The sequence below is a fragment of the Hemiscyllium ocellatum genome, chromosome 5 (genome assembly GCF_020745735.1).
Source record: "Hemiscyllium ocellatum isolate sHemOce1 chromosome 5, sHemOce1.pat.X.cur, whole genome shotgun sequence".
Taxonomy (NCBI): Eukaryota; Metazoa; Chordata; class Chondrichthyes; order Orectolobiformes; family Hemiscylliidae; genus Hemiscyllium; species Hemiscyllium ocellatum.
In genome coordinates, this window is record NC_083405.1 from 91,360,113 (window position 1) to 91,382,944 (window position 22,832).

At 41.3% G+C, this 22,832-nt stretch overlaps 1 protein-coding gene across 1 annotated transcript in view; it reads left to right on the top strand.

Moving 5' to 3' along the window:
• The window catches only part of malrd1 (MAM and LDL receptor class A domain containing 1), a 348,342-nt gene that overhangs the window by 315,126 nt on the left and 10,384 nt on the right, over positions 1-22,832 (top strand). The window contains exon 34 of the mRNA XM_060825709.1: positions 16,417-16,495. Within this exon, the coding sequence (XP_060681692.1) occupies positions 16,417-16,495 (79 nt within the window). The remainder of the gene's footprint in view (positions 1-16,416; positions 16,496-22,832) is intronic.

Here is a 22,832-nt window from a genome sequence, read left to right on the forward strand (position 1 = left end):
ACTGAGGAAAGCAGGCATTGCTCAGGCCAAAATCCCAAGAGAGCCATCAAAAAATATCCTTTGCTTGTTGGTCTACATCCCAGATCCATTATTTTTCCCACATTTTTTATTCTAACTCCTGCGAACTCAATATCCAAGTGAAGATGGAAGCAAATCAGCAAGGTTGGTGATTAACAGAAAGGGAGCTACTGTACTGCCAAAGCTATTGTAAATGTAATTGTGCAACCATTTGCATCAGAGGATATGTGGTTATGCAAATTAATAACAATAAAAGTTAAATAGAGACAATTGTAACAGATGTAAATGTACAAAAAAAAATTCACAAAAAGGATAAGGTGAAGAAGGGACCAAGAGAGTCAAGGAGGCCAATCAAATCACGGATTATAAACTGAGAAGAGACTAATAAAGCTGAACCAAAAATGTGGATCAAAGCAGTTTTAAATGTAAAGAAATAATACTTTTTAAAATGTACTGTAATGCTCAGAGTGCAGAGAATTGGAAAGAGTTATATTAATTATGTGAAGGAGATGTAGGTATGAACACAGTAAGATGAATGGAATGCAAATTGGCAGAAGTGAAGAAATATATATATAGAGTCATAGAGATGTGCAGCACGGAAACAGACACTTCGGTCTAACTCGTCCACGCCAACCAGATATCCCAACCTAATCTAGTCCCATTTGCCAGGACATGGCTCCTATCCCTCTAAACCCTTCCTATTCATATACCCATCCAGATGCTTTTTAAATTCCTCCACTACTTCATCTGGCAGCACGTTCCATCACGCATCACATATATGTGAAAACATTGCCCCTTAGGTCTCTTTTTTATCTTTCTCCTCTCATCCTCAACCTATACTCTCTAATTCTGGACTTCCCGACCACAGGGAAAAGACCTTTTCTACTTATCCATGCCCCTCATGATTTTATAAATGTCTATAAGGTCAGCGCTCAGCCTCCGATGTTCCAGGGAAAACAGCCCCAGTCTATTCAGCCTCTCCCTTAACTCAAATCCTCTAACCCTGTAAATCTTTTCTGAACCATTTCAAGTTTTGCAACATTTTTCCAATAGGAAGGAGACCAGAATTGCACGCAATATTCCAAAAGTGACCTACCTAATGTCCTGTACAGCTGCAACATGACCTCCCAACTCTTAGACTCAATGCTCTGACCAATAAAGGAAAGCATACCAAACACCTTCTTCACTATCCTATCTACCTGTGATTCAGTTTCAAGGAACAATCAACCTGCACTCCAAGGTCTCTTTGTTCAGCAACATTCCCCAGAACCTTACCATTAAGTCTATAAGTTCTGCTAAGATTTGCTCTTCCAAAGTGCAGCACCTCACATTTATCTAAATTAAGCTCCATTTACTACTCCTCAGCCCATTGGTCCATCTGATCAAGATCACATTGTCCTCCAAATAATCTTGTTCACTGTCCATTTCACTTCCAATTTTGATGTCACCTGCAAACTTACTAACTATACCTGTTCACATCCATATCATTTATGTAAATGATTAAAAGTAGTGGACCCAGCACCGATCCTTGTGGCACACCACTGGTCACAGATCTTTAGTCTGAAAAGCAACCCTCTGCCACCAACTTCTTCGATCTTCTTCAAGCTAGTTCTATACCGAAATGGCTAGTTCTCCTTGTATTCCATGAGATGTATTCTTGCTAACCAGTCTCCAGTGAGGAACCTTGTAGAACATCTTATTGAAGTCCATATAGATCATGTGCACTGCTCAATCAATCCTCTTTGTTACTTCTTCGAAAATCTCAGTCAGCTTTGTGATACATGATTTCCCACGCACAAAGCCATAGTGACTATCCCTAATCAGTCTTGCCCTTCCAAATACATGTATGTCCTGTCTTTCAGGACTCCCTCCAACAACTTGCCCACCACTGATGTCAGATTCACCGGTCTATAGTTCCCTGGCTTGTCCTTACAACCTTTCTTAAATAGTAGCTCCACATTAGCTAACCTCCAGTCTTCCGGCACCTCACCTGTGACTATCCATGATACATATACCTCAGCAAGGGGCCCAGCAATCACTTCCCTAGCTTCCCATAGAGTTCTAGGGGACACGTGATCAGGTCCTGGGGATTTATCCACCTTTATGAGTTTTAAGACATCTAGCACTTCCTCCCCTGTAACATGGACGTTTTTCAAGATGTCACCATCTATTTCTCCACATTCTATATCTTCTATGTCCTTGTCCACAGTAAACATTGATGTGAAACCTTTGTTTATTATCTCCCCCATCTCATGCAGCTCCACACATAGGCTACCTCGCTGATCTTTGAGGGGCCCTATTTACCTAGTTACCCTTTTGTCCTTAATATATTTGTTAAAAATCCCTTGGATTCTCCTTAACTCTATTTGCCAACGGTATCTCATGTCCCTTTTTTTTCCCTCCTAATTTCCCTCTTAAGTGTACTCCTACTGCCTTTATACTCTTTGAAGGATTCACTTGATCTATCCTGTCTACACCTGACATATGCTTCCTTCTTTTATTTAACCAAAACCTCAATTTCTCTCATTATCCAGCATTCTCTACATCTCCCAGCCCCTCCTTACACCCTAACAGGAAGATACCATCTCTGGCCTCTTGTTTTCTCATTTTTGAAGGCTTCCCATTTTCTAGCCCTCCTTTTACCTGAGAACATCTGCGCCCAATCAGCTTTTGAAAGTTCTTGCCTAATACCTTCAAAGTTAGCCTTCCTCCAATTTGGAACTTCAACTTTTAGATCTGGTCTATGCTTTGCCATCACATTTTTAAACTAGTAGAATTATGGTCGCTGGCCCCAAAGTGCTCCCCCACTGATACTTCAGTCACCTGCCCTGCCTTATTTCACAAGAGTAGGTCAAGTTTTGCACCTTGTCTAGTAGGTACATCCACACACTGAATCAGAAAATTGTCTTGTACACACTTAACAAATTTGTCTTAACACTATAGAAGTCCCAGTCTATGTTTGGAAAAGTTAAGATCCCCTACCATAACCACCCTATTATCCTTACAGATAACTGAAATCTCCTTACAAATTTGTTTCTCAATTTCCCGCTGTTTATTAGGGGGACTATAATACAATCCCAAGAAGGTGATCATCCCTTTCGTATTTCTCAGTTCCACTCAATAACTTCCCTGGATATTTTCCCAGGAATATCATTCCTAAGGACAGCAGTAATGCTATCCCTTATCAAAAATGCCACTCCAGCTCACATCTTTCTTCCGCTCCCCCCCCCCCCACCTCCCCCACCTCCAATAGCCCTCTTGCATTAAAGTAAATGCAATTTAACTTAACAGAGCTACCTCGTTCTTTTGCCCTGATTGTTGACTCGCTCCTTTTCCTAACTGTACCAGTCTCAGACTGATCTTTATTGTCACTATTTCCCTGGATCCCAACTCCCCCCACCGGTCCCCCTGCCTCCCAAATAGTTTAAATCCTCCTGAGCAGTTCTTGAAAATCTCCTTACCAGTATATTAGTCCCCTTCCAGTTCAGGTACAATCTGTCCTTCTTGTACACATCACTTCTACCCCAGAAGAAATTTGAGTGATCCAAAAATGTGAACCTTTCTCCCCTGCACCAGCTCCTCAGTCACGCATTCATCTGTTCTCTCCTCCTATTCCTACCCTCACGAGCTCATAGCACCCAGAGTTATCCAGATATTACTATCCTCAAGGACCTCATTTTTAAATTCCTGCCTAACTCTCTATATTCTTTCTTCAGATTCTCATCCTTTTCCTTTCCTATGTCATTAGTTCCAATGTGTACAATGACCTCCTGCTGATCCCTTGCCCTCTGCACCTTCTCTGAGATATCCTTGATCCTTGCACCAGGGAGGCAACACACCATTCTGATTTTTCACTGCTGGCCGCAGAAATATCTGTCTGTGCTTCTGACTAGAGAGTCCCCTATCATAATCAATCGCTTGGAACCCGATGTACCCCTCATTGAGTGCCAGTCTCAATACCAGAAACTTGGCTATTTGTGCTATATTCCCCTGAGAGTCCATTACCCCCTGTATTTTCCAAAACAAAATACTTGTTTGAAATGGGGATAACCACAGAAGATTCCTGAAATACCTGCCTCCCTCTATTATCTTTCCTGGAGTTAAACCATCAAATTGACTGTATTTGCAGCTTTTCCCCTTCCTATAACTGCCATCCATCACCCCCCTAGCTCTTGTAGATTCCTCATTGCCTCTAACTGCAGCTCCAACCAATCCATGCAATCTGATAGGATTCACAACCAAAGACACTTCAACAATTTTTACGAGGACAAGCGGTTAAGTGCAGGGAGAGCTGCAATGTAATAAAGGAAGGAATATGTCTTGTAGAAAGAAGTGACGTGCACAAGAATTTGAGAATCAATATCATTAGTGATCAAAGATTAAAAAATGGATTCTTACAGATGTAGGATTGTACTATTAATTGTAGCAGAGAGAGCAAAGAAAAAATTTATTGACAGATTAGGGAGACAGATTGTTCTCCTAGGAGATTTTAATTATCTTCTCATTGATTAGGGCAAAGAGAAAAGAGAAAATTTTATTTCCATTATGTGTGGGATTCTTTCATTATGGTCATGTACAGTACCTACAAGGGAAGGGACATTGTTGAATGTGGTTAAAATAATTACATTGATCAAGTAGATGAAGTAAATATGAATGAGCGTCTTGAGTGCAGTGCCATAATCTGATAAGGTTTTGAGATAGAGGAAAGGCTGACTATATAGAAAATTTCAGCAAATCGAGAAAGGAATCAATTGTGAGCTGAAAATCGAAATGGTCACGTAGGATTTAGATCAACATTGGGATAATTTTTAAAAGATAATTTCAACATAACAAAATAAAACAAAGCATTAAAACTGTTCTACTTCAATTTCAAGGTGGTCTGAATGGATGAAATACATAGAAATAAATTCAAACTGAAGAGGCCAGATGCTGTCTGTAGTCACCATACAATATGCTTGTAATAAAGGATATACAATAAAGCAAGACAAATTGTAAAAAAAGATTGCTGGAATCAGTATAAAGAGAGAATCTCAAGAAACATTAAAATAAAATATCAACGTTTCTGTAAATGTATCTGTTCAAAAAAATCAAATGTGACTGTGATTCTACAGGGGAGAGGTCACTAAATTAATAGAGAATATTCGAAATTTGTCACGATAATTACCAGATACTTTTCTTCAGTATTTACAGACATAGTTCTGGGAAGAAGGTAAATTGTGAAATGGGTGGGTGACAGTGAGATTTGTTGAAATATAATGGATAGACAAAAGTTAATAAGATATTTAAGTGCAACATCAAAGGTACAAAACTAACACAGAAAATGCTGGATTAACTCAGCAGATCATACAGCATCTGTACAGAGAGAAATTGAGTTATTATTCAAAATGAAGAGTTCCAAAGAATAGTCATGTTGAACCCGCAACATTAAAGTTCTGTCTCTCATTAGAGAGAAACATTTCCATAACTGCTGAATTTCTCTAGCATTTTCTGTATTTGTTTCAGATTTCAAGCATTCACAGTATTTTGCTTTTAATAAAGGTCCAAAAACTAACCAAATATATTCTAGAATCCTGAGAGAAATAAGAGAAAGGAATGTTGGCATTCAGCAATTATATTTTGGGGGTTTGGGTAAATGTGTACCAGAGCTCTGAAGAATGAACGGTACAATGCCCATTTTTAAAAGTGTCCACAGCCAGGATATTTCTGGCATCAGCAGGCCATTCAATCCCATCCAGCATGCTTTGTCATTCAATAAGATCATGGCTGATCAACTCCACTTTCCTGTTTTCCTCTTACAACCCTGGAGTCTCTTGTCGATTTAAGATCTGTCTCATCTATCCTTGAATATATCTAAGTAAAGGAGGTAATGATGTTATGAACCAAGAGCTAGCTTTGAAAATCTGAGGAATATTACTTATAGGGATAACAGTGGATGGCAATAACAGACATTCATGGAATAACTGCAACAATTGTTCGATTCTGCCTCACACAAAAATAAAACAAGAAAGGGGGCCTGACCATAGTTCACAGAAGAAATTAGAGATAGTGGTAAAAACAGAAATTGCTGGAAAAGCTCATCTGTGGAGAGAAATCAAAGTTAATATTTCAGGTCTGAGGAAAGATCACTCAACCCAGGACGTTCACTCCAATGTCTCTCCACAATGCTGCCAGACCTGTTGAGCTTTTCCAGCAATTTCTATTTTTGTCTCTGATTTACAGCATCCACTGTTCTTCCTGTTTTTTTAAAAAACATTTTTATACCCCTTCCTTGGATATAATACTATTTTTAATTTTTTAAAAAAGCAGCAGACATGAAGATTGAGAACACTTTAGACTTCAGGAAAGAGGGCTATCAGGAGTTGTTAAGACAGGGAAGATTGAGTAAAAAAGCAAGCTTGTGGGGATCATACAAACGTGAGATGTGGGCATCGCTGGCTGGAATTGCATTTATTGCCCATCCCTATTTGTCATTGAGAAAGTGGTGGTGAGTTGCTTTTTTGAACCTCTGCAGTCCACGTGCTCGAGGTAAACCCGCAGTACCGTTAAAGAGGGAATTCCAGGATTTTAACTCAGTAAGTGAAGGAGCAATAATATATTTCCAAGTGAGGATGGTGAGTGGCTTGGAGGGGAATTTGCAGGTGACATTCCCACGTATCTGTCACCTTTGATCTTCTACATTGAAATGATTGTGGGTTTGGAAGGCTTATGGAAAGTAGACATTGCAGGGGTATGGGGTAGATGTTTGTCAATGTGATCTCCTGGATTATATCAAGTGTTTTGGAACTGCATCAATCAGACAAGTGAAGAGTACTCCATCACACTCCTGACTTGTGCTTTGTAAATGATGGACAGGCTTTGGAGAGTCAGGAGGTGAATTATTTACTACAGTATTCCTAGCCTCTGAACTGGTCTTGTAGCCATTGTGTTTATTTGGGGGTGAATCCAGTTCTGATCAAAGGTAAACCCCAGCATTTTCATAGTTGGCAATTCAGTGATAGTATTGTCATCAAATGTCACGAGGTTATGGTTAGATTATCTTATATTGGTGATGGTCATTGCCTGGCAATTGTGTAGCACGAATGTTACTTGTCACTTGTCAACTCAAGATTAAAGTGGTGCTGGAAAAGCACAGCAGGTCAGGCAGATTCTGAGGAGCCGGATGTTGCCTGACCTGCTGTGCTTTTCCAGCACCACTCTAATCTTGACTCTGATCTCCAGCATCTGCATTCCTCACTTTCACTTACTTGTCAGCCCAAGCCTAGATATTGTCCAGATCTTGCTGCATTTGAACATGGGCTGCTTCAGTGTCTGAGGAATCACGAATGGTGCTGAACATTCTGCAATCATCTGCAAACATCCCCACTTCTGACCTTATGATGGATGGAAGGTAATTGATGAATCAACTGAAGATGCTTGGGCCTAGGTAACCATCCTGAAAATGTCCTGGTGCTAAGACGACTGACCTCCAACAACCACGACCAACTTTCTATGTGCCAAGTATGACTTCAAACAGAACTATGAAAACTTCTTTATGAATATGAAGAGAAAAAAATTAGTGAAGACAAATGTAGGTCTCTTACAGTCATAAACAGGAGAAGTGTTAACGAGGAACAAAGAAATGACAGGCCAATTAAATACACGTTTTGATTCTGTGTTAGATGTGATTTAGCTGGACTTTCAGAAGACTTTTGATAAGTCCCATATACGATATAAGCTTGCAAAATTAAAGCACATGGAACTGGGGGCTTCGATAGAAAACTGACCAGTAAACAGGAAACAAAGTGTAGGAATAAATGGATCTTTTTCCAACTGGCAGTTAGTGGGGTACTGCAGGGATCTGGTAGACTCCAGCTATTCACTATATATATAAATGGTTTAGATGAGGTAACAGAATATGCTATCTTCAGGTTTGCAGATGACTTAAAGTTGGGGGTGGGGGTGAGTGAACTGTAAGGTGGATGCAGGAATGCTTCAGTATGACTTAGACAAGTTGAGTAGTTGTGTAAATGCATGGCAGATATAGTATAATGTAAAAAAAAGTAAGGTTATCTTTGTATTTGATAAACAGGAAGGTAGATTATTATCCGACCAACAATAATTTGGGCAAGGGTGATATGCGAATAGAGTTGGTGACCCTTGTACATGGGTTGCTGAAAGTAAGCATGCAGATGCAGCAGGTGATGTAGGAAGCAACAGATATATTGGCCTTCATAATGAGAGGATTTATGTACAGGAACAGAATGTCTTGCTGCAATTGTACATGACCTTGCGAAGACCACACCTGGAATATTGCAGCTTCAGTCTTCTTGTCTGAGAAAGGATGAAGGGAATGCAATATATTCACTGAAGTTTAGTAGAATAAAGGAACCCCATAGAAATCTGTAAATCTCTATCAGGACTAGACAGTGTAAATGTAGGAAGGATGTTCCTGATGACCAGAGAGTCCAGAACCAGGGCTCACTGTCTAAGGATGTAGAATGGGCCATATTTCAATGTGAAATGTCTTTACCCAGAGAGTGGTGAGGTTGTGAAATTCACTGCCAGGGAAACCAGGTGAGGGCAAAACATTGAATGTTTTCAAGAAGGAGTTAGAAACGTAGAGATAGGATTACACCCTTTGGCCTTTGAGCCTGATCCACCATTCATAGAACATAGAGATGTGCAGCATGGAAATAGACCTATCGATCCAACCCATGCATGCTGACCAGATATCCCAACCCAATCTAGTCCCACCTACTAGCACCCAGCCCATATCTCTCCAAACCCTTCCTATTCACATACCCATCCAAATGCCTCTTAAATATTGCAATTGCACCAGCCTCCATTACTTCCTGTGGAAGCTCATTCCATACATGTACCACCCTCTGTGTGAAAAAGTTGCCCCTTAGGTCTCTTTTATATCTTTCCCCTCTCACCCTAAACCTATGCCCTCTAGTTCTATTTATCCTATCCATGCCCCTCATAATTCTGTAAACCGCTATAAGGTCACCCCTCAGCCTCCGACACTCCAGGGGAAACAGCCCCAGCCAGGGGAAAAAGCCTCTCCCAGTAGCTCAAATCCTCCAACCCTGGTAATATCCTTGTAAATCTTTTCTGAACCTTTTCAAGTTTCACAACATCTTTCCAATAGGAAGGAGACCAGAATTGCACACACAATTCCAACAGTGGCCTAACCAATGTCCTGTACAGCTGCAACATGACCTCCCAACTCCTGCACTCAGTATTCTGACCAATAAAGGAAAGCATAGCAAACAACTTCTTCACTATCCTATCTACCTGTGACTCAACTTTCAAGGAGCTATGAGCCTGCACTCCAAGGTCTTTTTGTTCAGCAACACTTCCTAGGACCTTACCATTAAGCGTATAAGTCCTGCTAAGATTTGCTTTCTCAAAGTGATCGTGGCTGGTTATCCAACTCAGCACCCTGTTCCTGCTTTCTCCACATGCCCTTAGATCCCTTTAACTCTAAGAACTATGTCTACACCGTACTTGAAAGTTTTTAATGCTTTTGTCTCAATAGATAACGTTTTATAGCCAATGAGGAAAAAGGAGTTGAGGGCAGCTTCTCCTAGTGATTAGAAATAAAGAATAATGCCCCAAGAGGTTTTGTTTCAAGAACGATTCCATTCACTGTGTGTATCAATTATTTATATACAAAGCTCAGATGAGAGTTATTGAGTCACAGAGTCAGACATCATGGAAACTGACCCTTTTGTCCAACTCCTTCAGGCTGTCCAAATATCCCAATCTGACATTGACCCATTTGCCAGCATTTGACCCATATCCCTCTAATTCCTTTCTATTCATATACCAATCCAAATGCATTTTAAAAGTGGTAATTGTACCAGCCTCCACCATTCCCTCTGGCAGCTCGTTCCATTCATGCACCACCCTCTGAGTGAAAAGGTTACCCTTCAGGTCCTTTTAAAATCTTTCCTCTCTGACCTTAAACCTGTATCCTCAAGTTTGATGATTCTAAAATAAAAAGCACAGTCAAAATTTCTGTATATCAAAGAAAGCTTTAAGGGGATAATGCTCTCATAAAAATATGGGCAAGTTAGCAGCAGATGGAATTCAGTGTCAGTAACTTTGAGGTGATACATTATGGTGCAACAATTAAAAGTAACAAGCATGCTTATTGGAAAGCAGGATGGCATGGAACAGGGAATGAGGTTCAGGAAGAAGGGCTCATGCCCGAAACGTCGATTCTCCTGCTCCTTGGATGCTGCCTGACCTGCTGTGCTTTTCCAGCAATACATTTTCAGCTCTGTACTTCTTTAAAATCTAAGAGATCTGTCCTGGCACAGCAATGAAATGTAAGTGCTGTATAGTTTTGCTGTCTCTAATCCAGAGATTTCAGACAACTGATGGTTCCTACCACAGCCTAGTTGAAATCAGCTAATGTAGCAGAATGAACTGCAAATCAAAACCTGTGTTTTTCTGATCTAGATAATGGATCCAGATATTGATAATAAACACAGGAGGCCATCAGTTAGCTCTTTCAATAGCTTGAACTTGTACTGAATAACAATGAAGGAACATTGAAGGAAATTAAGGGGAAATCAATCGATGTAAAGACTCCATTAGTGATCTTCTTTCCACTTGTTTGGCATATCCTGAAAGCTCTGGTCTAAAGTACTCTTGGTATATTACTATCTAACTAGCTTCACAAGGCAACAGAGAACCTTTTGAACTAAAGGGGTGATTTGCAGACTGCTTTTAGCAGCTAAGTGGATGCTAAACCTGTGTGCTGTGATAATAAATCACACAGCAACTTAGAGAAGCCGCTCCTTGCTCTTTTCAATGCTATCAGCATAAGTAACGTGAATCAAGAGCTGAAAGTATCTATGTATTCAACTATTTCGATATCATATTTCATGTTTGGTTCATTTCTGTCTATTGATAAACATCATAAAAACTTGATTCCATGAAGACAGTCATTGCATTTTAAACAGAAAGAAATCAACTGTTCATCGTCAAATAAATTGTATGTATCTTACTATCAATATCAACATTTTTATGGCATTATCTGCTTGAGGTGCTACCTTGAATGAATCAAAGCTCTGAATATTAGGTTCTAAAGAGGTACAGTCTCAATCACTGCAGAAGACAAAATGCAATCAACTGTTTGTCATTTCTTTCGCGATGGTGTCTCAAATATCTGATGGGATATTGACTTCGCAGAAGGCGGTTTCTTTTTTCTATTCATGTTTAGCAAACAGAGAGAAAAGATTGTCTTGCTGATCAATTTTCAAGAATTCTAGGAGCTCTGACAGCTGGATGTGCAGCTTGAGAGATGCAATAGGAATGAAAGGGGAGACACGTTCATTGAAATCACCTGATTTAGTATGTCTATTTGTGCAGTCTATTCATAATTTTAAAGACTTCCACCAAGTTATCTGTTTTCAGTTTACTGAAGGAGTATCTCCAACCTGTTCAATTTTTAAGAAAATAAGTTATCTCTCAGTTCTAGTGTGATTCTAAGTCCTATTTACACCTTTTCTCATGCTTGTGTTGGGTTTTATAGTGTGAAGACCTGAATGCAGTTCTCTAAATATGGCTTGGCATTTATATCAAAGTTATAAATTTTTCACCCCAAACAGTTTTCTTATTTTAAATACGTTGGTAATAATTTTGCTTATTCTTGTAAAGTGCTTAAATTCCTGTTTTTAAAGCTTAAAGGAAGGCAAGAAGCACAATACTTTAGTGCTGGGGCCTTAATGTTTTATGACCTGTATGAAGGGACTTTGATGAAGGGACAAAAGTAATGCTTGCTAAATGACACAAAAAAGGTAGGAAAGTGGATGTAAGTTTGCTTGCTGAGTTGGAAGGTTTGTTTTCAGATATTTCATCACCATACTAGGTGACATCATCAGTAAGCCTCTGGATGAAGCCGGAGGTAGGAAAATAACTAGTGAAGAGGACAGAAGGAAATTACAAAGTAGCGTAGATAAGTGTGAGTCGATAAAGATCTGTAGTATAATGTCAGAAAATGTATACAGTATAGATCTTACCGCAGGAACTGTAAAACCTGTGCCCATACCTCCTCCCTCACCTCTATCCAAGGCCCTAAAGGAGCCTTCCACATCCATCAAAGTTTTACCTGCACATCCACTAATATCATTTATTGTATCCGTTGCTCCCGATGCGGTCTCCTCTACATTGGGAAGACTGGGCGCCTCCTAGGAGAACGCTGTAGGGAACATCTCCGAGACACCCGCACCAATCAACCACACCACCCAGTGGCCCAACATTTCAACTCCCCCTCCCACTCTGCCGAGGACATGGAGGTCCTCCTTCACCGCCGCTCCCTCACCACCAGACGCCTGGAGGAAGAACGCCTCATCTTCCGCCTCGGAACACTTCAACCCCAGGGCATCAATGTGGACTTCAACAGCTTCCTCATTTCCCCTTCCCCCACCTCATCCTAGTTTCAAACTTCCAGTTCAGCACTCTCCCCATGACTTGTCCGGACTTGTCCGACCTGCTTATCTTCTTTTCCACCTATCCACTCCACCCTCTCCTCCCTGACCTATCACCTTCATCTCCTCCCCCACTCACCCATTGTACTCTATGCCACTCTCTCCCCACCCCACCCTCCTCTGGCTTATCTCTCCATGCTTCCAGCTCACTGCCTTTATTCCTAATGAAGGGTTTTTGCCCGAAACGTGGATTTCGCTGCTCGTTGGATGCTGCCTGAAATGCTGTGCTCTTCCAGCACCACTGATCCAGAATCTGGTTTCCAGCATCTGCAGTCATTGTTTTTACCCAGTATAGATCTTATAGCTATTGGAATCAGTTGAAAAAAGATTTACTAGTTAGTAATGGAATGTCCAGTTTGTCTCATCAGGATAGATTGGAGAGGCAAGGCTCATACCTGCTGGGGTTTAGAAGTTTAAGAATTGCAATATTGAAACATGTATAAAATATTGAGGGTCCTGACAGAATGGACACAGAAAGGATGCTTTCTCTTATGGGGAAGCTTAAAGATGAAGTCAGTCATGACAGATGAGAAAAAAAATTTAGGGTGATGAGTCTTTCGATCTCTTGTCCACAAATGGCAGTGGAAACAGGATGTTTGTATTTTAGCGAGAGGTAATTCAATTCTTGATAAGCAAGGTGTTGACACTTTATCAGGTGCATGTGGAAGTGTGGAATACAATAACCAGATCTGATTAGCCATGATGTTTTGGAATGGTGGCACAGATTTGCAACCCACTCTTGTTCCTCTGTTCATACACACTACTTTAAAGAAGCAAAAGGAGAGGACAGTGGCTCAGTGGTTAGCATGTTGCCTCACATCACTAGGGAACAGGTTCGACTTCACCCTTGAGTGACTGTCTGTGTGGAGTTTGCACATTCCCCAAGTTTTTGGATTAGTGGTGCTGGAAGAGCACTGCAGTTCAGGCAGCATCCGAGGAACAGCAAAATCGACGTTTCGGGCAAAAGCCCTTCAAGTGTCTGCGTTGGTTTACTCTGGGTGTTCTAATTTTCTCCCACAGCCCAAAGATGTGCAGGTTAGGTGGATCGGCTGTGCTAAATTGCCCTATTGTGTCCAGGGATGTGCAGATTAGGTGGTTTACCCAGGGAAACGCAGTGTTACAGGGATAGGGTGGACAAATGGGTGTGGGTGGAATGCTCTTTGGAGGATCGGTGTGGACTCGATGGGCCGAAAGGCTGACTTTAACTTCGTTGGGATTCTATTTAAAAAAGAGATGGGAAATATCTCTGATGTTTTGACCAATATTTGCCAATAAACATCAAAATGAAACAGATAATTCCTCTCTGTGGGAACTTGCTGTCGAAAATTAACTGTGCTGTTCCTTAGATGGCAACAGTGACTATACTTCAAAAGCTCTTTTTTTGGCTGTAAAGTGCTTTGAAATGTTCAGTGGTTGTGAAAAAAAGATTTTTAAATCCAAGTCCTACTTCAGCCATAAAGAAAGATGCGGGTGAATCGTAAGTATTATAGCATGCTGAGTATCTTGCTGTAATTAATTTTCATGACAAACCAGCCAAATTGAAAAACTAGTTGGATGAGCAGGATAACAATTTGCTCCCCTATTTTGTACAAGATGCATTCAGCTTGCAATCCAAATCAATCCACATCATAATTTTTGTTTTATGATTTTTGTGATGTACACTCAGAGAATAAATGGGGACAGCTGAAGAATCATGAAAATAAAGTTGTTCAATTGGAAATCCAGCCAAATATCCTGTGATTATCATTGCTTCTGTTAGCATGTATCAGTGTTTCTTTAGTATTTTACCAAATGAAGTCTTATTTTACATGACAAATATAATTTACCATTAACTGCATTTCGTTTCCTGACTAGGATCTTCAAGGTCTCCCAAGATTTTCATGGGAGTATTTCAGCTGCATAAATTGAAACTGTTTTTATGTTTCTGGATTTGTAAATTGTTTATAAAAAGTTGAAGAGGATCTGAATGCATTTTTACAATGATGGTTTCACTTGTTTCCTTCTCAAAAAATGCCTACAAAGTCTCAGAATGGTTAGTGCTCACAAATGATTCACAAAATGTATGTTTGGGGTAATTTTATAAACCTGCATTACCAATCAAATAATCTTGGATGGCAAGCAGCACAATGTTTATGCACATATCACCAGCAACACCATTAAAAGTAACATTCCTTGCCTTTTTTTGTGTGTGTTGTGAAGTTAATCTCCTTTTATCTCTTCAACATATTTTCGAAATCATTTCTTGCTGAGAATAGCATTTGACCATTAATTATTGAAAAATATATTTCTGGTGAATTGGTCTCCTTGGAGTGAACAATATGAGCATTATTCCCCAAATTGTATCTTTTTGATGCCCAAAATCCTTATCAAATAGTTCAGTTATATTGTCAGAAAATTATTGTTGGAAAAAAAAGTATGTTTGCTCAGCCCACCTTCAACCACTCTGCGGAGGTTGGGTTGATTTCTATCAACCAGGGAATACTGTAGTCTGCAACCTACAAATTCCTGATGATGGTTATCCTGAAAAAGTAGTACACAGATTGTGTAGACAGCCTCCCACTGCACTGACTACCAATGGGCAATTGACACAATCTGCATATTGCCATTTCAACTGGTGCTGTTTGAGTAAATTGTTCTCCCAGTAGACCAGAAAAACATTACCTTTCGTAATGGTAACACAAAATGTCCCCATTTCTCATGTTATTCATCTTATGGTTTGGCTGAGTGTCGTTGCCAATTTTGTGCTAGTTTATCAGTAAAATATGAGCAACCTGTTACACTGACCATTCATAAATGGATTCAGGTGATCAAAGAGCCTCCCTGCAACCAATTGAAGTCAAATATCATTTATCACCAGGTTATAGTCTGACAGATTTACTTAAAATCACAAGCTTTCGGAGCACTGCTCCTATGTTGGGTGACATCACAAATCTATTGCACTATAATCTGGTGTCATGTGACTTTTGACTTTGTCCACCACAGTCCAACACCAGCACCTCCACATCACAATTGAATGAAAGGACCTTTGTCCAATCAGCCTATGTTGAATTAAAATCCAGATGACAAGGTATAATTTATTCTATTGTTTCATCACCCACTCTCCTTTTTCATTTTATAATGGGGTCCTAGATGCATGATATCTAATTTCAGCATTTGTAAACGTATGCAGATGCACTTTTCAAATTCACCGAATCTCTGCAAATCTAAAAGTATTTCAAAATCCCACCTGACTATTTCCGATGTGGAAAAAAAATTATCCTACCAGAAGTAAGATGACTAGTAAATTAATTAAATTTTGGAATAAAATCTCTGTGATTCTGTTGATGTAGTGATATTGTTTGCAATGATATATGATGTCTATGACTTAACTTGTCATATTCTATTTGCAAGCAAACAGAGTAAACATTGACAGTCATTCATGTTCCTCAATGCACAGCCTGCATAGCGAGATAATAAAGTCTCTTTGCTTCTTTGAGATGTATTTGCGCAAGAGCTCATCTGACCTTTGTTGCCCAGTTGTGATAATCTTCTGCCACAAGCAATAAAAGTACATAATACAAAGCCAAACATGAAACTCAAAATATAGACCCCTGCACAGTGAGTGACACAAGTTATTGGCAAACCTGCTGCTCATGACAAAAATGACAATTTTTTAATGACAGATAGATAGGAGGCATTCACATAAAGGGTGCTGAAGAAGAGTCATACTGGGACTTGAAATGTTTTTCTGTTTTTTTCTCTCTCCACAAGTGCTGCCAGACCAAGTTCTGTTTTTGTGTCAGATTTCCAGCATCTTCAGTATTTTGCTTTTATCGAAAGGAATCCTAATTCAAGAAGCCCCTGTGTTTGTGATATATCATAATACGGATACGTTTTATTTGTAACTCATTAGGTCAAAACTGTTTTATCTTTGTAGGAGGCTGTCGCCAGGAAATAAATGCAAATCAATATCCAGTATTACGTATGGTGATCAAAGGTCAAATCTGAATGCTGAGGTAGGTATCATTTGATAAGACCTCTTGCCGATCTTGACGTGGCTAATTAAAGCAGCAGGGTGTGACTGTTTTTAAAAAATGCATCCATCTTTTTTGAGAACAATGCCTTCCAAACTATTTTCCTACATAATCAAATTTTAACACAAATTAAATTTGACCTCAGATGCCAATAAAAACAGAATAGCAATAAAACAGCCTCGTAACATTGAGTACATAATCATTAAAGATCACATCGTATAGATCAATGCATACAGATATATATAAAAGACGGTGCTTTTAAAGAATTTTGTAAAAATGTTATTTTATGGGTTTAGGTTTCATTCAAGTTTGCCTTACCAATGAAGTCCATCTCTACCCCCTTCCTATACACACACAGATATTCACACAGATGTACGTTCATATGGATACAGGACACACACATGTACATACCCAATATGCACACACAAGCCAAGCCTGCCTGCATTCATCAATCCCATGACCTGCGTATTGTCTATGAAGAAATTCATATTTTCCTAATACATTTTTAAATCAAAACTTGCTATTCTTGTTGAATTTACTCTTTCACACTTAACTGTAGAAAGCTGATGTGAAGAACACTATGTAATGCCACTGTCCCCTCACATGGATTAGGTAATAAACAGGAAGATTACTCCCTGATAAGGTCCTCCCATAGCCCCACACCTTCTATCAACACCACACATACACATTGCAAGAACTGACTGAGGCTAGCCTTTCGAGACTCTCCAAAGACAAAGAGTCTCAACCTCTTCATAAAAATCTAACTTTGGTAGTATTTGACTGAAATTTACTTTTGAAATTCTAATTCCTTGCATATAGCAGGATTTGAGGAAAGTGAGGACTGCAGATGCTGGAGATCGGAGTCAAAGAGGATGGTGCTGGAAAAGCACAGCCATTCAGGCAGCATCCAAGGAGCAGCACAGTCGATGTTTTGAGCATTATCTCTTCATCAGGAATGAGGCAGTGGCCCAAGAGGGCTGAGAAATAAATGGGAGGGGGATTGGGCTTGGGGGGAAGGTAGCTGGGAATGCAATAGGTAGGTGAAAGTGGGGGTGAAAGTGATGGTTGGAGAGGAGGGTGGAGCAGAAAAGTAGGAAGGAAGATGTACAGGTAGGACAGTTCAAGTGGGTGGTGCCAACTTGGAAGGTTGGAAGGCTTATTTGAGATAAGGCGCAAGGAGGGGAAATGAGGAAACTGGTGAAATCCACATTGATCCCATGTGGTTGGAGGGTCCCAAGGCAGAAAATGAGGTTTTCTTCCCCCAGGCGGTGGGTAGCTAGAGTTTGGCAGTGGCCCAGGGCTTGCATGTCCTTGGCGGAGTGGGAGGGAGACCATTTCCTTTGCAACTCCCTTGTTAGGTCCACGCCTCCCACCAAACCACACTCCACTCCTGGCACCTTCCCCTTCCACCACAAGAAGTGCAAACCTGCATTAACTTACAGAACATTTCAGAGAACATCTTTGGGACACACGCACCAAACAACCTGTGGCTGAACACTTTAACTCCTCCTCCCACTCTGCCAAAGACATTCAAATCCTGGGCCTCTTTCACCGCCAAACAGTCGCCACCTAAAGTCTGGAGGAAGGACGTATCATCTTTGGCCTTGGGACACTCCAACCACACAGAATCAATGTGGATTTCACCAGTTTTTTCATTTCCCCTCCCCCATCTTATCCCAGGTCTAAACTTCCAACTTGGCACCGCCCTCTTGACCTGTCCTACCTGTCCATCTCCCTTCCCATCTATCTGCTCTATCCTCCTATCTGATCTATCACCATCACTCACATCTTCATCAGCCTAACGCAGCCGCACCCCCTCCCATCATCTCTCAGCCCCCTTGGGCCACTCCCACATTCCTGATGAAGAGTTCGTGCTTGAAATGTCGACTCTCCTGCTCCTCGGATGCTGCCTGACCGGATGTGCTTTTCCAGCACCACACTCTTCAATTAAACAACGCTTTAAAGATCTCCATTGGAAGAGCAATTGAAGTTAGGTAATTAAGTAAAACAACATAAACGGGGTCTTCTGCAACTGGGGTCAGCTAACTCTTTAATTTCAGAAGCATATAATTAAAAGTCTCTCAGAGTTTTTTGGCACTGTCGTAATGTGCGTCTTCTGGGCTAGTCATCTGGGTTCAAGTTGCACATGCCCTGGAGGTGTGTCAGAACATGTCCAAACAGGTTGATGAGAATAAATATGAATAAATGCATTTCACTGCCATTAGCACTTAGTTTTTTGATATATTTTATTCAGGGTCTGATTAGTTTCTGATGCCTTAGTCAATGCCAATCATCTGTCCAGTTTCATTTTTCTCTTTTTTGATGTTTTGTTGGTTGATACAATGTCTTGCTTGGTCAGTTCAAAGGGCAGTTACGACTCAACCATATTCCTTTAGGGGTGGAACCACATGCAGATCAAACAAGCAGTTTTTCTTCCCTAAAGGACACAAGTTATAGAATCCCTACAGTGTGGAAGCAAGCCATTCATCCCATCAATCCCCTCTGAAAAGCATCCTACCCAGATCCACCCTCCTACCCTATCCCTGGAACCCTGCATTTCCTATGGCTAATTTACTTAGCTTGCAATTCTGTGGATACGATGGAGCAATTTAGCATGACCAATCAGCATAACCTGCACATCTTTAGTCTATGGCAGGAAACCAGAGCACCCACAGGTAACCCATGCAGACATAGGGAGAATGTGCAAACTCGACGAGCCGCCTAAGGCTGGAATCGAACCCAGGTCCCTGGTGCTGTAAGATAGCAGTGCTAACCACTGAGTCACATGCTACTCCTCATCAACTAGAGAGGTTTTTACAAAAATTAACAAAACTCATCATTAGACTTTTAATTCCATTTTTTTAATGAATCAATTTCCGTACTTGCTTTGGTGTGATTCAAATCTGGATAACTGTGAAGGAGACAAGAAGTCAGGACAAACATAGCTGAGCATCAAGTGTACCACTGTTAGAGAGAAGAAGGTTGAGAGGTGGCTTAATTAAGACATATAAGATAATCAGAGGGTTAGATAGGTTGGACAGTGAGAGCCTTTTTCCTCGGATGGTGATGGATAGCATGAGGGGACATAGCTTTAAATTGAGAGGTGATAGATATAGGACAGATGTCAGAGGTAGTTCCTTTACTCAGAGAGTAGCATGAACTGCACAGCCTGCAAAACCAGTAGACTCGCCAACTTTGCGAAACTGAGAACTGCAGATGCTAGAGATTAGAGTAGAGAGTGTGGTGCTGGAAAAGCACAGCAGGTCAGGCAACATGCGAGGAACAGGAAAATTCACATTTCGAGCAAAAATCCTTCATCAGGAATGACCCTCAAGGGTGGAGAGATAAATGGGAGGGGATTGGAGTTGGGAGGAAGGTAGCTGAGAGTGCAATAGGTGGATGGGGGTGGGGGTGAAAGTGATAGGTTGGAGAGGAGGGTAGAGCAGATAGATGGGAAGGAAGATTGACAGGTGGGACAAGTTATGAGGGCAGTGCTGAGCTGAAAGTTTAAACCTGGGATAAGACGGAGGGAGGGGAAATGAGGAACTGGTGAAATCCATATTGATGCTGTGGGGTTGGAGAGTCCCGAGGCAGAAGATGATCTACAAATAACTCCATCCAAGGGCTGCTGCCTTTTGCTGTTTCTGTTAATAATAAATTACCCACATTGTTCTTCTGATCTGAGATTCCCCTCTTACTGATGTTTTGATTCCATTTTGTGTTGTTAGAACAATTCCACCTTCTTTTCCTTCACGTCTGTCCTTCCTAAATATTGAATATTGTTGAATATTCAGTTCCCCGTCCTCGCCACCATGTTTCTGGAATGGCAATTACATCCTAACCATTTAAATCTATTTGCCTGTTTAGATCATCTATCTCATTGCGAATACTAGGGCCAATCAGGCAACGTTCCCTTAACAATGTCTCTTGACTTCATTCCCTATTCATAGAACATAAAACATTATAGCGCAGTACAGGCCCTTCAGCTCTTAATATTGTGCTCACCTGTTGGATCAACTATTCCGTTTTCATCGATATGTCTATCCAATAACCATTTAAATGCCCGCAAAGTTGGTTCACGAACACATTCCACCCTGACCTTAAATTCACCTGGACCATCTCTGACACCTCCCTCTGTTCTGCATTCCTCTCCAGACTTCCTCTGCATAGGCACATTCCAGAAGGAGGTGTGTGACAGTCTCGCCCCCCTGCAGCCGCTTCGAGGGCAGCGTGCTGTGCGGCAGAGAGTCCGGGCGTGCATAAATGATCTCACAGGTAGAGCCCTTCTCACCACCAGCCAAGCCATCATGTGTCGGCACAGAATTGGTTGGCTGAAGGATTTGCTCCTGTGCTGTAATCTTCTTTGTTCTTTGGTCTTTATTCGAGGAGACCATTAGAGGAAGTTGGGCCAGGAGGGTGAGTGTAGATGAAGGATGTAACTAATTGGATAGCCTTGATGTTAGTGCCAATGGACTTCTAGGACTTATGGTGGAGGGATTAGTGAAGACAGTTTCAACAACTACACTAACTTGCAGTTACCATGTGTAAGCAATCCGATTGTGATCCAAAGACTTTGCACAGAGGTTGATGCCTCCCTTTTGGAAGCTATGCAGTGTCTGTACAATTAATTGTGTGAGCTTCCTGGTTGATACTGATGATGTAGAAGTGCCCATGTTGGACTAGAGTGGACAAAGTCAGCAGCCACACGACAGCAGGTTATAGTCCAACAGGATTATTTGAAATCCCAAGCTTTTGGAGCACTGCCCTTTGTCGGGTGAAGTGATGAAGGAGCAGTGCTGATTTAGGAGCAGTGCTCTTAAAGCTTGTGATTTCAAATAAATCTGTGCGACTCTAACCCGGTGTCATGTGACTATAATCTGGTGTCAAGCACCCCTGACCAAAGCCAGGTCAAGACGTCCAAATTATTGACGACTTCAGAGGTGCTTCCTTCCTGGTCACTCATCTTGCAGATGACAACAGGAGGGCAGACATATGAAGGTAAACCTGCTCCATCATTGGCTTCCTTTCCACATGGAGCATTCACTCAGTCTGCGCCATGATCCTTCGTACCTACCTTTGCCCTTTCCTCCCAACATTTCGATTTTTCCAACGAGGTGTAATCCCAGCAGGGATCACTGCTCATGGTGGCACGCACGGGACGAGAGAAATTGCTTGGCAGCTCTCATGGGGCTGGGTTTCTTTTGGAGTGAGGAGCAGAAGTCCCACCTCCAGTCAGTCACGAATGGAGCAGTAAATACTGTGAAGCTGCTGAAATCTTCACCATTTTTTTCAGCATCATGTCAGCAAACTCCTTTGTATAAAAAATCCTACACATTAGGACAAGGGTCTAAATGCTTTGTCGATGCAGAGCATCATATTTGGATAAGTCCCTTCAACACCAGTACCATTTGCAGCAGTTGAGATTTTGTGTGCTCAGGTTCCATTGGGGAAGCCTTAGTTGGCTGCCTTCAGGATAGAAAGTTTCCTGATAGATATTTACTCATCAACCTGTACAGAGATGTTATGGCACACCTCTAGAATGGGTGAGATTTGAACTTGCATCTCTAGGTCTCGAGGTAGAAACATTACCGCTGTGCCCTAAGAGGCCTAAAGAAAGTAATCTAATATTCCTGATGGATTGATATCCCAAGTCAAAAAGTGTAGTGCTGGAAAAGCACGGCTGGGCAGGCAGCATCCGAGGAGCAGGTGAGGACTACACCTCCTCCCACTCTATTATCTTTAAAAACATTATCCCTTACCTTCAATTCATCTGACTCACCCGCATCTGCTCCCAGAAGAACCAATTCCTTCAAAGAATATCTCAAACGGCCTCCTTCTTCAATGACTGCAAATTCCCCTCACACATGGTCAATGATGTCCTCTAGTGCATTTCTTCCACTTCCTGCACCTCTGCCCTTGAACCCCACCCCTCCAATCGCAACAAGGACAGAACGTCCCTGGTCTTCACCTTCCACCACACCAACCTCCAGATACATCACATCATCCTCTGACATTTCTGCCACCTACAAACAGATCCCACCACCAGAGATATATATTCTCTCTCCACCCTTATCTGTGTTCTGCAGAGACTATTCCCTCTGCGACCCCCTTGTTAGGTCCATGCACCCCACCAATCCATTTTCCACTCACGGCAACTACCCTTGCCACCGCAAGAGGTGTAAAACCTGTGCCCACACGTCTCCCCTCACCTCCATCCTGGGCCCCAAAGGATCCTTCCACATCCAGCAGAGATTTTCCTGCATTTCCACTCATGTCATCTACTATGTCCACTATTCCCGATGTAGTCTCCTCTATATTA